We start from the raw sequence: 12798 nt of genomic DNA, 5'->3' as shown, positions 1-12798 counted from the left end.
GTGATATTAATGATATTGTTTGATAATTTCCACGTTCAGTTGGATCACCTTTCTTGGGAACAGGCATAGACAGGTAGCTGTCTTCCAAACTTCTTGGCATAGACAAGTGAGCCCTTCCAGTACTGGATCCATTTGCTGAAACATCTCAATTGGTATTCCATCAACTCCTGGAGCTTTGTTTTTCACCAGTGCCTTCAGTACAGCTTAGACTTCTTCCTTCAGTACCATAGGTTCCTGATCATATTCTACCTCGAAATGGTTGAATATCAACCAATTCTTTCTGGTATAGTGACTCTGTGTATTTCTTCCATCCTCTTTTGATGCTTCCTGCATTGTTTAATATTTTTCCCATAGAATCCCTCAATATCGCAACTCAAGCCTTGGGTTTTTGCTTCAGTTCTTTCAGCTTGAGAAATGCCGAGAGTGTTCTTGCCTTTTGGTTTTCTAACTCCAGGTCTTTGCAAATGTCATTATAATGCTTTACTTTGTCTTCTCGAGCCGCCCTTTGAAATCTTCTGTTCAGGTCTTTTACTTCATCATTTCTTCCTTTTGCTTTAGCTACTCGACGTTCAAGAGCCAGTTTCAGAGTCTTTTCTGACGTCCATTTTGATCTTTTCTTTCCTGTCTTTTCAATGACCTCATGCTTTCTTCATGTATGATACCCTTGATGTCATTCCACAAGTTGTGTGGTCTTTGGTCATTAGTGTTCAATGCATCAAATCTATTCTTCAGATGGTCTCTAAATTCAGGTGGGATATACTCGAGGTTGTACTTTGCCTGGTGGGGTGACCCAAACCTTCATTCCTGAAGGGTCTGGGCCATTAGTAGTTATGTTGGAATTGGGTTTCTGTAGTTTTCCATTGACTTTAATCACAGGGCATAGTAGTACTAAGAGACATCCTAAGGAATCTTCTGTATTTGAGACATAGTCTTTTTTACCTCCATTATGCAGCATCAATCCAATTTCCCCTTGGTAGTCAGGGTCAGTCACACCAGCAAATATTGTAACTCACTTCTTTGCCTGTTGATCCAGTGCCATGAGGAGCCCAAAGCAGCAGGGTGGCATTCTTAACTTCCAGTTCAGTGGAATGCACAGTGTGTCTCCAGGTAGAAGCATTCCTCCTCTTAGTACTAAGACTTCTAGACTCGCAGAGCATAGGGTTGCAGGGTTAAGAAGCCAAAATTTTTGTGAGTGGGTCACTAGGCATAATACTGAGTGGTGCCATTCCTATCTCCACCCCTTGATTCCTGGGACTGTGAATCCTAGCTATGGGAGAAACAGCACCATATATTGGATGTTGGTTTAAAGCATATACACTTTCCTGAAGAACACTTCCCCAACCCTGCAAAATTCTGTCACCTAGCTAGCACTGTAATTGTGTCTTTAGAAGGTCATTCCATCATTCTGTCAAGCCAGCTGCTTCAAGATGATGGGAAACATGGTAAGACCAATGAATTCCACAACCATGGGCCAACTGCCATACTTCATATGCTGTGAAGTGAGTCCCCTGATCCAAAGTGATACTGTGTGGGATACCATGACAGTGGATAAGGCATTCTGTAAGACTATGGATGGTAGCTTGGGCAGAGGCATTCCAGGCAGGGAAAGCAAATCCGTTTCCAGAGTGTCTATTCCAATAAGAATGAAATGCTTCTCTTTCCATGAAGGAAGTGGTTCAGTGTAATCCACCTGCCACCAAGTTGTTGGCTGATCACCTCGAGGAATGGTGCCATATCAGACACTTAATGTCGGTCTCATCTGATGGCAAATTGGGCATTCAGCAATGGCTGTAGCCAGGTCAGCGTTGCTGAGTGGAAGTCCATGGTCCTGAGCCCATGCATAACCTCCATCCTTGCCACCATGGCCACTTTTTCATGAGCCCACTGGGCAATGACAGGAGTGGGTGGGGAAATGATGATGACTGGTTTCCACAGAAGGTGAAATCCTATCCACTTGATTGTTAGAAACCTCTTCTGCTGCGGTCACCTTTTGGTGAGCATTCACATGAGACCAAATATCTTCACTTCTTTGGCCTATTCAGAGGGTTTATTCACATAACTCTTCCCCATACCTCCTTGTCTCCAATTTTCTAATTATGTTCAGTCAAGTCCCTGACAATCCAGACAAACCATTGGCCATAGTCCATGAATCAGTATACAATCACACATCTGGCTATTTCTTCTTCTAAGCAAAAAGAACAACCAAGTGCACTGTTCAAAGTTCTGCCCATTGAGTGGATTTCCCTTCACCACTGTCCTTCAGGAAGGTCCCAGAAAGGAGCTGCAGTGCTACTGCTGTCCACTTTTGAGTGGTGCCTGCATATTGTGCAGAGCTATCTGTAAACCAGGCACGAGTTTTCTCTTCTTCAGTCAACTGATCATAAGGAACTCCCCATGAGGTCATAGGTGCAGACTGGGAGAGGGCAGGTAATGTGACAGAAGTGGAGGCCATGGGCATTTGGGCTACTTCCTCATGCACCTTCCTGGTGCCTTCAGGTCCAGCTCAAGCCTGATCTCATATATACCTCTCCCATTTAATGATGGAGTGCCGCTATGCACGTCTGACTTTATGGCTCTGTGGGTCAGACAACACCCAGTTCATGATGGGCAGTTCAGGATGCATGATGACTTGGTGGCCCATGTTTAAGTGTTCAGTCTCTACTAAGGGCCAGTAACAAGCCAAAATCTGTTTCTCAGAAGGACAGTAGTTATCTACAGAGAATGGCAGGGCTTTGTTCCCAAATCTTAAGGGTCTGCGCTGTCATTCATCAATAGGGGCCTGCCAAAGGCTCCAAACAGCATCTGTATCTGCCACTGCCACTTCAAGCACCATTGGATCAACCAGATCATCTGGCCCAAGTGGCATAGTCACTTGCACAGCAGCCTGAACCTGTTGCAGAGCCTTCTCTTGTTCTGGGCCCCACTCAAAACTAGCAGCTTTTCAAATCACTTGATAAATATCCTGGAGTAGCATACCCAAATGAAATGAGGGATATGTTGCCTCCAAAATCCAAAGAGGCCCACCAGGCATTGTGCTTGCTTTTTAACTGTGGGAGGGGCCAGATGCAATAACCTATCCTTCATTTTAGAAAGAATATCTTGACATGCCCCACACCACTGGACCTCAAGAAATGTGACTGAGGTGGAAGGCGTCTGAATTTTTGTTGGATTAATTTCTCATTTCTAACACACAAATGTTTTAACAATTAACACCAGTCACTGACACTTCTTCCTTACTAGGTCAATCCACATAATGTCATCAATGTAATGGACCAGTGTGACGTCTTGTGGATGGGAAAGGCAATCAAGATCACTGTGGACTAAATTATGACATAGGGCTGCAGAGTTGATATATCCCTGAGGTAGGACACTGAAGGTGTATTGCTGGCCTTGCTAGATGGAGGCAAAATTCTTCTCATGTTCCTTCAAAACTAGAATTGAGAAAAAGGCATTGGCCAGATCAACAGCTGCGTATCAGATAACAGGAGATGTACTAATTTGCTCAAGCAATGAAACCACATCTGGAACAGCAGCTGCAACTGCAGTCATCACCTGGTTGATTTTTTGATAATCCACTGTCATTCTCCAAAATTCATCTGTTTTTTGCACGGGCTAAATAGGCAAGTTCATTGGGGATGTAGTGCGAATCACCACCCCTGCATCCTTCAAGTCCTTGATGGTGGCAATAATCTCTGCAATCCCTCCAGGAATGCAGTATTGCTTTTGACTTACTATTTCCCTAGGTAGGGGAAGGTCTAATGGCTTCTACTTGGCTTTTCCTACCACAGTTGCCCTTACTTTACTGTCAGGAATCCAATGTGGTCGTTCTGTCAGTTGCTGAGTATATCTATTCCAATTATGCATTCTGGATCTGGAGAAATCACTACAGCATGGGTTTGGGCCCCACTGGCCCCACTGTGGATGAACCTGAACTAAAACTCCATTAATAACTTGACCTCCATACGACCCCACTCTCAATGGTGGGCCACAGTGATGTTTTTGGTCTCCAGGAATTAGTGTCAGTTCAGAGCCAGTGTTCAGTAATTCCCGAAAAGTCTGATTATTTCCTTTTAGTCAATGAACACTCACTCTTGTAAAAGGCTGTAAATCCCTTTGGGGAAAGCTGGGAGAAAGATTAATAGTATAAATTTTTGATAGGGTAACGGGGTCCTTTCTCAAGGGAACCTGGCCTCCCTTTCATTCAAGAGGTTGTGGGTCTATAAACTGGCTCCAGTCTGTGAATTCATTGAGGGGACGTGACTCTTCTGGCAATTCAATTCTACCATTCACTTGATGTAGAACTACTCTGCTTTTACAGTTCAAGTAAATATTTAGTATTTTTCCCACCTATTTCACTTCTAGGAACACTATGACTAAGTAGCCAACACCGTTTAAGTCCATACGAGTCAGACTATTCTGATTACTACTTGGACTCCGCTGTCCATTACAGTAACCACACTCACCTTGTCTTCATTGATTGAGTGCTGCTGCTTGGCCTACACCACCACGGAGTCCAATCAGCCCCACTGTAGTTAATTAAGGCAGTTCCCACTGTTAAATCTGACCTACATAAAATAGCAATCACAGCAGTCTTCAAAGATATTGGGGCTTCTTTCACAAGTTTTCTCCTCACCGTTGTGATAAAAGGTTTGTCCTCTGGGCACTCCATGTGTGGGTCTGTGGGTCTAACCTAATAAATCCACTCTAACATGTCCATTTCCCTAAGCCTTTGGATACCTTCTTCTACAGTATGCCATGGCAGGTCTGGTACATCAACTTGATTTAGTGTAGGCCACCACTTAATCCATGCTTCAGCGAACCAACCAAATAAACTATTACATCCATTCCTAACCTCTCAAACTAAAACACTCAATGAAGAATCTGTGCTTAGTGGGCCCATATCAATAAACTCAGACTGACCCAACTTTATGCTTCTTGCACCATTAATAAATCCCTCACCCTTAACAGCCATTCCCACACATATTCCCCAGGTTTCTGTTTGGACATATTAGAAAAGTCAAGCAGTTCTTCTGGAGTGTAGTGTACTTCCCCTGGGTCATACTTTGTACTTTACCTTTTGGGGCTTGCTAGGACTTAAGTCCAATTATAGTTCTAGAAGCAAAAATGGGTGGTGGGGATGTGTTCTAAGAACATTTAGCAATGTCTTGTAAGGCATCTGCCTCAGGCGATGCCCCTAGCAATGACTCAGACGCTGCCCCAGGCGATATCTCAAAGCCTTTTCAGACATAGCTGGGTTAATCTCATCAGATGGGGATAGAGGGGCTATTGGTTTTACTGGGGAGGTTGGCTTAGCAGACAAAGATGGAGTACTCTTTTCAGACAGGAATGACAGGACTGGTTCTGTTGGCAGTATTGATTCAACGGAATTTAGGAGCTCAGTGGCCCGCCCCCCAAAAAAACCCAAACCCATTGCCATCGAGTTGATTCTGATTTATAGTGACCCTACAGGACAGAGTAGAACTGCCCCATAGGGTTTCCAAGCAGCAGCTGATGGATTCAAACTGCTGACCTTCTGGTTAGCAGCCAGAGCTCTTAACCACTATGCCACCTGTGCTCCTTAGCTTCCTGATTAACTGCCTATATGTTCCCATTCAGAGTTTCAGGAATTTCTTCCCAATAGATGCCCTCACTTTAACTTCAGACACCATTTGAGTTGGGATTTCAGTTGGAGTTGTAATCCAGCCACTCTTACAATAAGACTCTGGATTTGGTTTTTGGTAATATCAGCTCTGTTACAAGAAATAAGGCTTTCTTTCAGGGCATGAGTGGCAACTTTGAGATTGTTTATATGGCACTTGGGCTATGACTCTGAAGCCTTGAGCTCATCTCTTTCTTTCACCACTTTGTCTAGCAAAAGTAGTACCACCCAGCCACTTCCTTATACTTCTCATTCTGATAAAACTGTAGAAAAGTATCAGACATGCGATCACCCAGAGCCTCGCCTCTCATCAATACTTGATCTACTGGTTGTGATATTTTTCACATTTCTATTGCCACCTCATGCCATGGATTAGCAGTAACCTCTTTACTATTGGAAGTGGAGTCATCAATATGTTTAAGACTAACCAGACTTGAGAACCAATTTAAAAAACATCCTTACAATTTTGTTTCTCTAGACCCACTCTTACTACCAAATGTCTTAGGCTAGGTTCTCTAGAGAAGCAAAACCAGTGAAGCATAGATACATATATACATATACATATATATATTCATACAGAAATTTATCTATGGAAATGGCTTATGTGGTTGAAAAGGCTGGCAAGTCCTAAGTCCATGGGTCAGATGTCAGGCATCCGGCTTCTCCTGACTCATGTAGCTGCAGGGGCTGACAAACCCAAGATCGGCAGGTAAGAAGGCAGGCTGCTGGCTCAAGTCCCAAGAACTGGAGGTCAGATGATAAGGAGCTGGAATCAGGATCCAGAGCAAGCAAAATCCAGCAAGCTTTGCCAGAACGTCCGTATATATTGAATGCAGGCCACACCCCTGAGGAAACTCCCCTTACAACTGATTGGCTGATCACATCAAATCACATCATGGAGGTGATTACAGTAAGTCACAAAGTGGACGATAACTCCATCATTACATAACTGCCCAATTACATCATTATGTAACTGTCAAACCACTGAGAATCACAGCTCAGCCAAGTTGACAAACCACCTTAACCATCACATACGCTACAGGTTTACAAAAAGAGGAAAACTGCCCACATATCATAACAGTGCTTCCTAATCTATCTGGACCTGTTAGACTAGTTGTGTTGTTTTAATTTTGCTGTGGTCCCCTTATATCTCACAGTGCCGTATTTTGTCATGGGTTTAATAAAACTCACTAGTATTTTGCTTTGAGAATCATGGGACAACCCATCAGATAACTGGAAATATCATGGGAAGAAGGGATATAAAAAATAAGAACTAGAATGAACATTGTAGGAAATTTCAAAATAGGTAGGCTCCAGCTAAAACATTCTCAGAAGTACTTCTGGTGACAGTGCTAATCACAACATACATCATGGCTGAGTTCTGTTCAGAATAGGAATTGCAAAGAATGAAAATAGTTACAAGATTCTCTTATATTTGACTCCTTTTCCCCAAATCCTCACAACTGGGCAAATAAGCAACATCATGATAAATGGAGAAAAGATGAAAGTTGTCAAGGATTTCATTTTACTTGGATCCATAATCAATGCCCATGGAAGCAGCAGTCAAGAAATCAAAAGACACATTTTATTGGGCAAATCTGCTGCAAAAGACTTCTTTAAAGTGTTAAGAAGCAAAGATGTCACCTTGAGGACTAAGGTGCACCTGACCCAAGCCATGGTATTTTCAATCCCCTCATACACATGCAAAAGCTGAACAATAAATAAGATGGAAAAAGAATTAATGCCTTTGAATTATGGTGTTGGTGAAGAATATTGACTATACCATGGACTGCCAGAAGAACAAGTCTGTCTTGGAAGAAGTACATCCAGAATGCTCCTCAGAAGCGAGGTCAGTGAGACTTAGTCTCACTCACTTTGGACATGTTATCAGGAGGGATCACTTTCAACACGTTATCAGGAGGGATTAGTGCCTGGAGAAGGACATCATGCTTGGTAAAGTAGAGGGTCAGCAAAAACGAGGAAGACTCTCAATGAGATGGCTTGACACAGTGGCTGCAACACTGGGCTCAAATATAACGATTGTGAGGATGGCGCAGGACCGGGTAGCGTTTTATTCTGTTGTGCACTGGGCTACTATGAGTCGGGACAGACTCAACAGCCACTAACAGCAACAACCATCACTGCAAGAAATGTTTGCTCTATGTACTTTCAAGTAAAAAACACAAAAACAAAAAACTGTCTTTTTTTCAATAATATATATATTTAGCAGAACCAAAAGTATGCTTTGTAGATCACTAAAGGGTAATTAGTAGATTGGCCAGATCATCAAGTGTCAGAGTGGCTTAGTATATATGGAGACAGATCATACTGTTCCAGATTCCTCCGGAGCCCTCTGAAATCTGACTTAAACCTCAGAAGAATTCTAAGGCTGCTCTCATGAAAAAATGAATCACCACCTTTTATTTAAATGGATACACCAATTCTCAATCTTCATCTGGGCTAAACTCCCAGCATCTTTTAAAATAGAATTATTTTTCCAGAAATAAAATTAACAAAACAGTAAGACTTGTACGATGAAAACTACAAAACACTGTTGAAAGAAACTTAAAGTCCTACATAAATGGAAGGATATCCATGTTCACGGATCAAAACACTTAATATTGTTAAGATGGCAATACTCCCCAAATTGATCCACAGATTCAGTATAATCTCTGCCAAAATCCCAGCTGACCTTTTTTTTTTGCAGAAATTGACAAACTTACTATAAAATTCATATGGAAATGTGCCAGACCAAAAAAACCCACTGCCGTAGAATTGATTCTAACTCATAGTGACCCTATAGGACAGAGTAGAACTGCCCCACAGGGTTTCCATGGCTGTTAATCTTTATGGAAGCAGACTGTCATTTCTTTCTCCCATGGAGAAGCTGGTGGGTTTGAACCACCGACCTTCTGGTTAGCAGATGAGCGCTTAATCACTGTGCCACCGGGGGACCCAAAATAACCAAAACAGTCTTGAAAAAGTTGGAGAACTCACACTTCCTGATTTCAAAACTTACTACAAAGCAATAACAATCAAAACAGTCTGGTACTGGAATAAGAACAGACATATAGATCAATGGAATAGAACTGAGAGGAGAATAATATACAATCTTTCCATGCTGACATACTTGCTTCAGGTTTTTTAAAGATATGAGACATTACAAGTTTAAGCATCTATATATATCCCCCCTCCACAAGTAATCACTACACTGAACTTGGGGTTTATCATTTTCATGCATGTTTTAATTTTTTTTTAATTGTACTTCAGGTGAAGGTTTACAGAACAAATAGTTTCTCATTACACAGTCAGTACTCATATTGTTTTATGACATTGGTTAACAACCCCACAACATGTCAATACTCTCCCTTCTCGACCTTGGAGGACCCTTTTTCTTTTTTGGTGAAAATACACATAGCCAAAGATACACCATTTCAAAAATTTCTACATGTACAATTCAGTGACATTGATTATGTTCTTCCACTTGTGCTGCTATTCTCACTATCCTTTTCCAAATTATTCCATCACCATTATCTTCAACTCACTGCCCCCTAGGCTTCCCATCAAACCTTCTGAGTTGCTGTTGTCAATTTGATCTCACGTAGATAATTCTTTTTTTTGGACTTTAGATGAAGATTTACAGAACAGAATAGTTTCTCGTTAAACAGTACACATATTGCCCTATGACAATGGTTAACAACCCCATGACATGTCAACACTGTCCTTTCTCAACCTTGGCTTCCCTATCACCAACTTTCCTGTCCCCTCCTGCCTTCTAGTCCTTGTCCCTGGACTGCTGTGCCTCATTAGTCCCGTTTTGTTTTATGGGACTGTGCAATCCCCGGCTGAATGGTGAACGTTGGGAGTGACTTCACCACTGAGCTAAAAGGGTGTCTGGGGGCCATACACTGTTTTAATTTTTTTTAATACATACATACAAATAAATTTATATTAGTGGTTTTAAATTTTGCATAAACCATACTGTACCATGCTTCAATTTGCTTTTTTCCCCTCAAATTATGTTTTCAAAATTCTCCATGCCAGCTCCAGATCATACCCACAAAGCTGAACAGATCTTACCTAGGGAAGCAAGAGTCTCATAATTGGCTCTCATCACATGCTTGTAAAGGTCCTTCTGCCAGGCCTTCAGATTCTGCCATTCTTGCTCCGAGAAATAAACAGCAACATCCTCAAACGTCAGCGGTAACTACAATTACAGACAATACATATAGTCACAAGTGTTTGCAAATGACTCCAGCTCTTTCTCATCATTAATTTAAGAGACTTCCGTAGTAGACAGTTTTTGTCTGTTCAGCAGCCTCCCTGAGGGAACTGCTTCTCCCCTACTCCAGTCACGTGGTTCCTTGTTAACCACTGTAATCCTGTTTCTTTGTGCTCATCCAATTCTATGTGCGTACGAATGTTGTTGGGTGCCGTCCAGTAGATTTTCAACTCATAGTGACCCCATGTGTTACAGAGTGGAACTGCCCCACAGGGTTTTCTAGGCTGTAATCTTTATGGGAGCAGATCACCAGGTCTTTTGTTTTTTTTTTTTTGCTAATGTGAATGAATAAAAAATTGTATTTTATTTTAATTTGCATTAACTTGTGAGGCTGAGCATCCCGTCATGCTTTTTGTTGGCTTTTTATGTATCTTTGTGAATGTCTGTTTACATCCTTTGCTCAATGTTCTAGCGGGCTCTTAGAATCTGAATGTGCTCTTCTTACATTAGGGTTAATAACCCTTTGGCTGGCAAACATTTTCTCTCACTTTATCGTTTGTCTTCTGATTTCATCTTTTGTCAAATAGAATATTTTGATCCTTTTATTTAGTTAAATCTGTTGGTCTTTTTTATATTGTTTCCATGTTTTTCTTTCATTTAAGACAATGTTCCCATATCAAGGTTATACAAATATTCTACTAAATTATCATTTTTTTTACATTCAGATTTGCGATTTAATTCTCTACATGGGATTGGAATCTTTCTTTATTTACATACATATAGCTAACCATGCAACACTATCAAGTACACCCTTCTTTATCCTCTAAATTGAAATACCAACTTCCAAAGTTTGCAAACATTGAATTTCGTATATATGTGAATCTATATATTCTGAACTCTCTATATTGTTACACTATCTATATGTATTTGATTACCGCACTTATGCAAAGATGTATGGAGCCCTGGTGGCACAGTGGTTAAGAGCTTGGCTGCTAACCAAAAGGCTGGCAGTTTGAATCCACCAGCCGCTCGCTGGATACCCTATGGGGCAGTTCTATTGTGTCCTATAGGGTCGCTATGTGTCAGAATCGACTGGGACGGGCAATGGGTTTTCTGCATTGTTGTAATACCTGCAGAGCAAGTTCCCCCTCCCCCATTCTTTCATAAGCTATTGTTATCAACTGCTGGAATATTTATTCTTCCTTTTAAATTTCAAAATCATTTTGTCCAGTAAGAAATATTAAAAAAGTACACTGGGATTCAGTTTGAACTGCATTAAATTCGTATGTGTATTTAGGAAACACTGATGTCATCTAGGGACATGGTCTGTCATTCCATCTATTTAGGTCTTTCATGATTTTCTTCATAAATGTTCTGAATCTTTTTATTGACTTTATTTCTGGTATCCCGTGCTTTTCTAACAATCGTAAATGGGATCACCCTGCCACTTCAAACCATTACTATTAGTGTTAAAATAAGTTATTGATTTTTGAAAACTTATTTTGAATCCAATTAATGTACCACGTTCGCTTATCAGTTTTAATTGTATTAAGTTTTCGGTGGGATACAATCGTGTACTTTTCAAATAAGGATAACTTCCCCTTCTTTTCTCAGAGTATACTGCCTTTACATTTCTAATCTTACTGCCTTTATCAGAACCTCTTCTGTGGCTTCAGGTCGTGTCCTTGCTTGGAAGGCTTTTCTCATTCTAAGATTATAAAAGATAGTCTCCTAAATGTTTCATAATGCTTTATTAGAACGAGATCGTTATTCCATCTGGAACTTACTTCTATGGATCGTATGAGAAAGGAACAGAATTACTTTTACAAATGGATATTGAGTTGTCCCAACTTACTGAATATTCTTTTACCATCGATTACACAAAATACATACACACACAACGTTCCATCACCTCCCAGCTATCTCAGTTCACCCTGTTATGACCCTTACCCATGCACAGCTGCTGTTACAGCTTCCTCTAAACCTCCACTTCCCCGTTCTTCCACAAGACAATCATCGATGTGTACACTACTGGGGTTTTTATGCTCTTCTAATCATCCTTCCTTCTTATACTCAATACAAACTTTACCCCGTTAGCGGTTCAGCCCCGGACCACCCCTGGGGCGCGGCGGCCACCGGCTTCATCAGACCGGGTCCCATCGGACCCCAGACTGCCCGCCCCGCCTCTGCCTCGCCCGGGGCGGGACCCTGCTGGCCGCGAGGGACCGGCGTCTCGGCGCCCCTTCCTCATGTCCCCTCTTACCGGGGCCGGCCGGGCCATGACCTCTGCGTTCCCGCCCGGCCCTCAGCCGGGAAGGGACTGGCGTCAGCTCCCGGCCGACCCCCACCCGGGTCACGCCATCCCCACAAGCCCCCGCGGGCCCGGCCGCACGGTGCACGCTGGGATTGGCCAGTGCCCCACGGGCGGCCGCAGCCTCTTGGCTGTCACAGCGCCGCCTGCGGGCGGGAGGAGCAAGAGACGTCCAGGCTCAGCCGTAAGTGTCTCTCTCCAACCTGGGAGTCATTGGTAGGCGTCGTACTGATGCGCAACCCTCAGGCCATTTGCCTGTGATAGATCCTCCGACTGTTCTGCGTCTCCAGAAGACTTCAGGGTGGGGAGACCGAGGGAAGAGGCCACTTCCCCCAAATCTGACCTCCATTCCGAGTAGATGGCACACACAACAACACGACAAGCAGAGAAGAGGAGCCTGGGTGGCGCAAGAGGTTTGGGATTGGCGGCTAACCTAAAGGTGGGCGGTTGGAACCCACCCTGCGACTCCGCTGAAGAAAGGTCTGGCTAAATGATTACAGCTAAGAAAACCTTATGGAACAGTTCTACTCTGTAAAACATGGGGTTGCCATGAGTCAGAATCAACTCGATGACAACGGGTTTGATTTAAGCAGAGAAAGGGGGAGA

General features: G+C 42.5%; 1 protein-coding gene across 3 annotated transcripts in view; it reads right to left on the bottom strand.

The window, feature by feature from the left end:
* Window positions 1-12281, bottom strand: part of ZNF786 (zinc finger protein 786) — a 17601-nt gene extending 5320 nt beyond the window's left edge. For 2 of the 3 annotated variants that reach the window (XM_023736858.1, XM_023736860.1), the window contains exons 1-2: window positions 12145-12281; window positions 9740-9866 (exon numbers count right to left, since the gene is read on the bottom strand). In XM_023736858.1, coding sequence (XP_023592626.1) covers window positions 9740-9866; window positions 12145-12162 — 145 coding nt within the window. In that variant the 5' untranslated portion in view covers window positions 12163-12281. The other variant, XM_023736859.1, reaches the window with a different exon arrangement.
* Between the last annotated feature and the right edge of the window lie 517 nt (window positions 12282-12798).

This window comes from Trichechus manatus, unplaced genomic scaffold (genome assembly GCF_000243295.1).
Source record: "Trichechus manatus latirostris isolate Lorelei unplaced genomic scaffold, TriManLat1.0 scaffold00093, whole genome shotgun sequence".
In the NCBI taxonomy this organism is placed as follows: Eukaryota; Metazoa; Chordata; class Mammalia; order Sirenia; family Trichechidae; genus Trichechus; species Trichechus manatus.
Note: the sequence above shows the minus strand (reverse complement) of the source record. Positions and strands in the feature narration are given on the sequence as shown.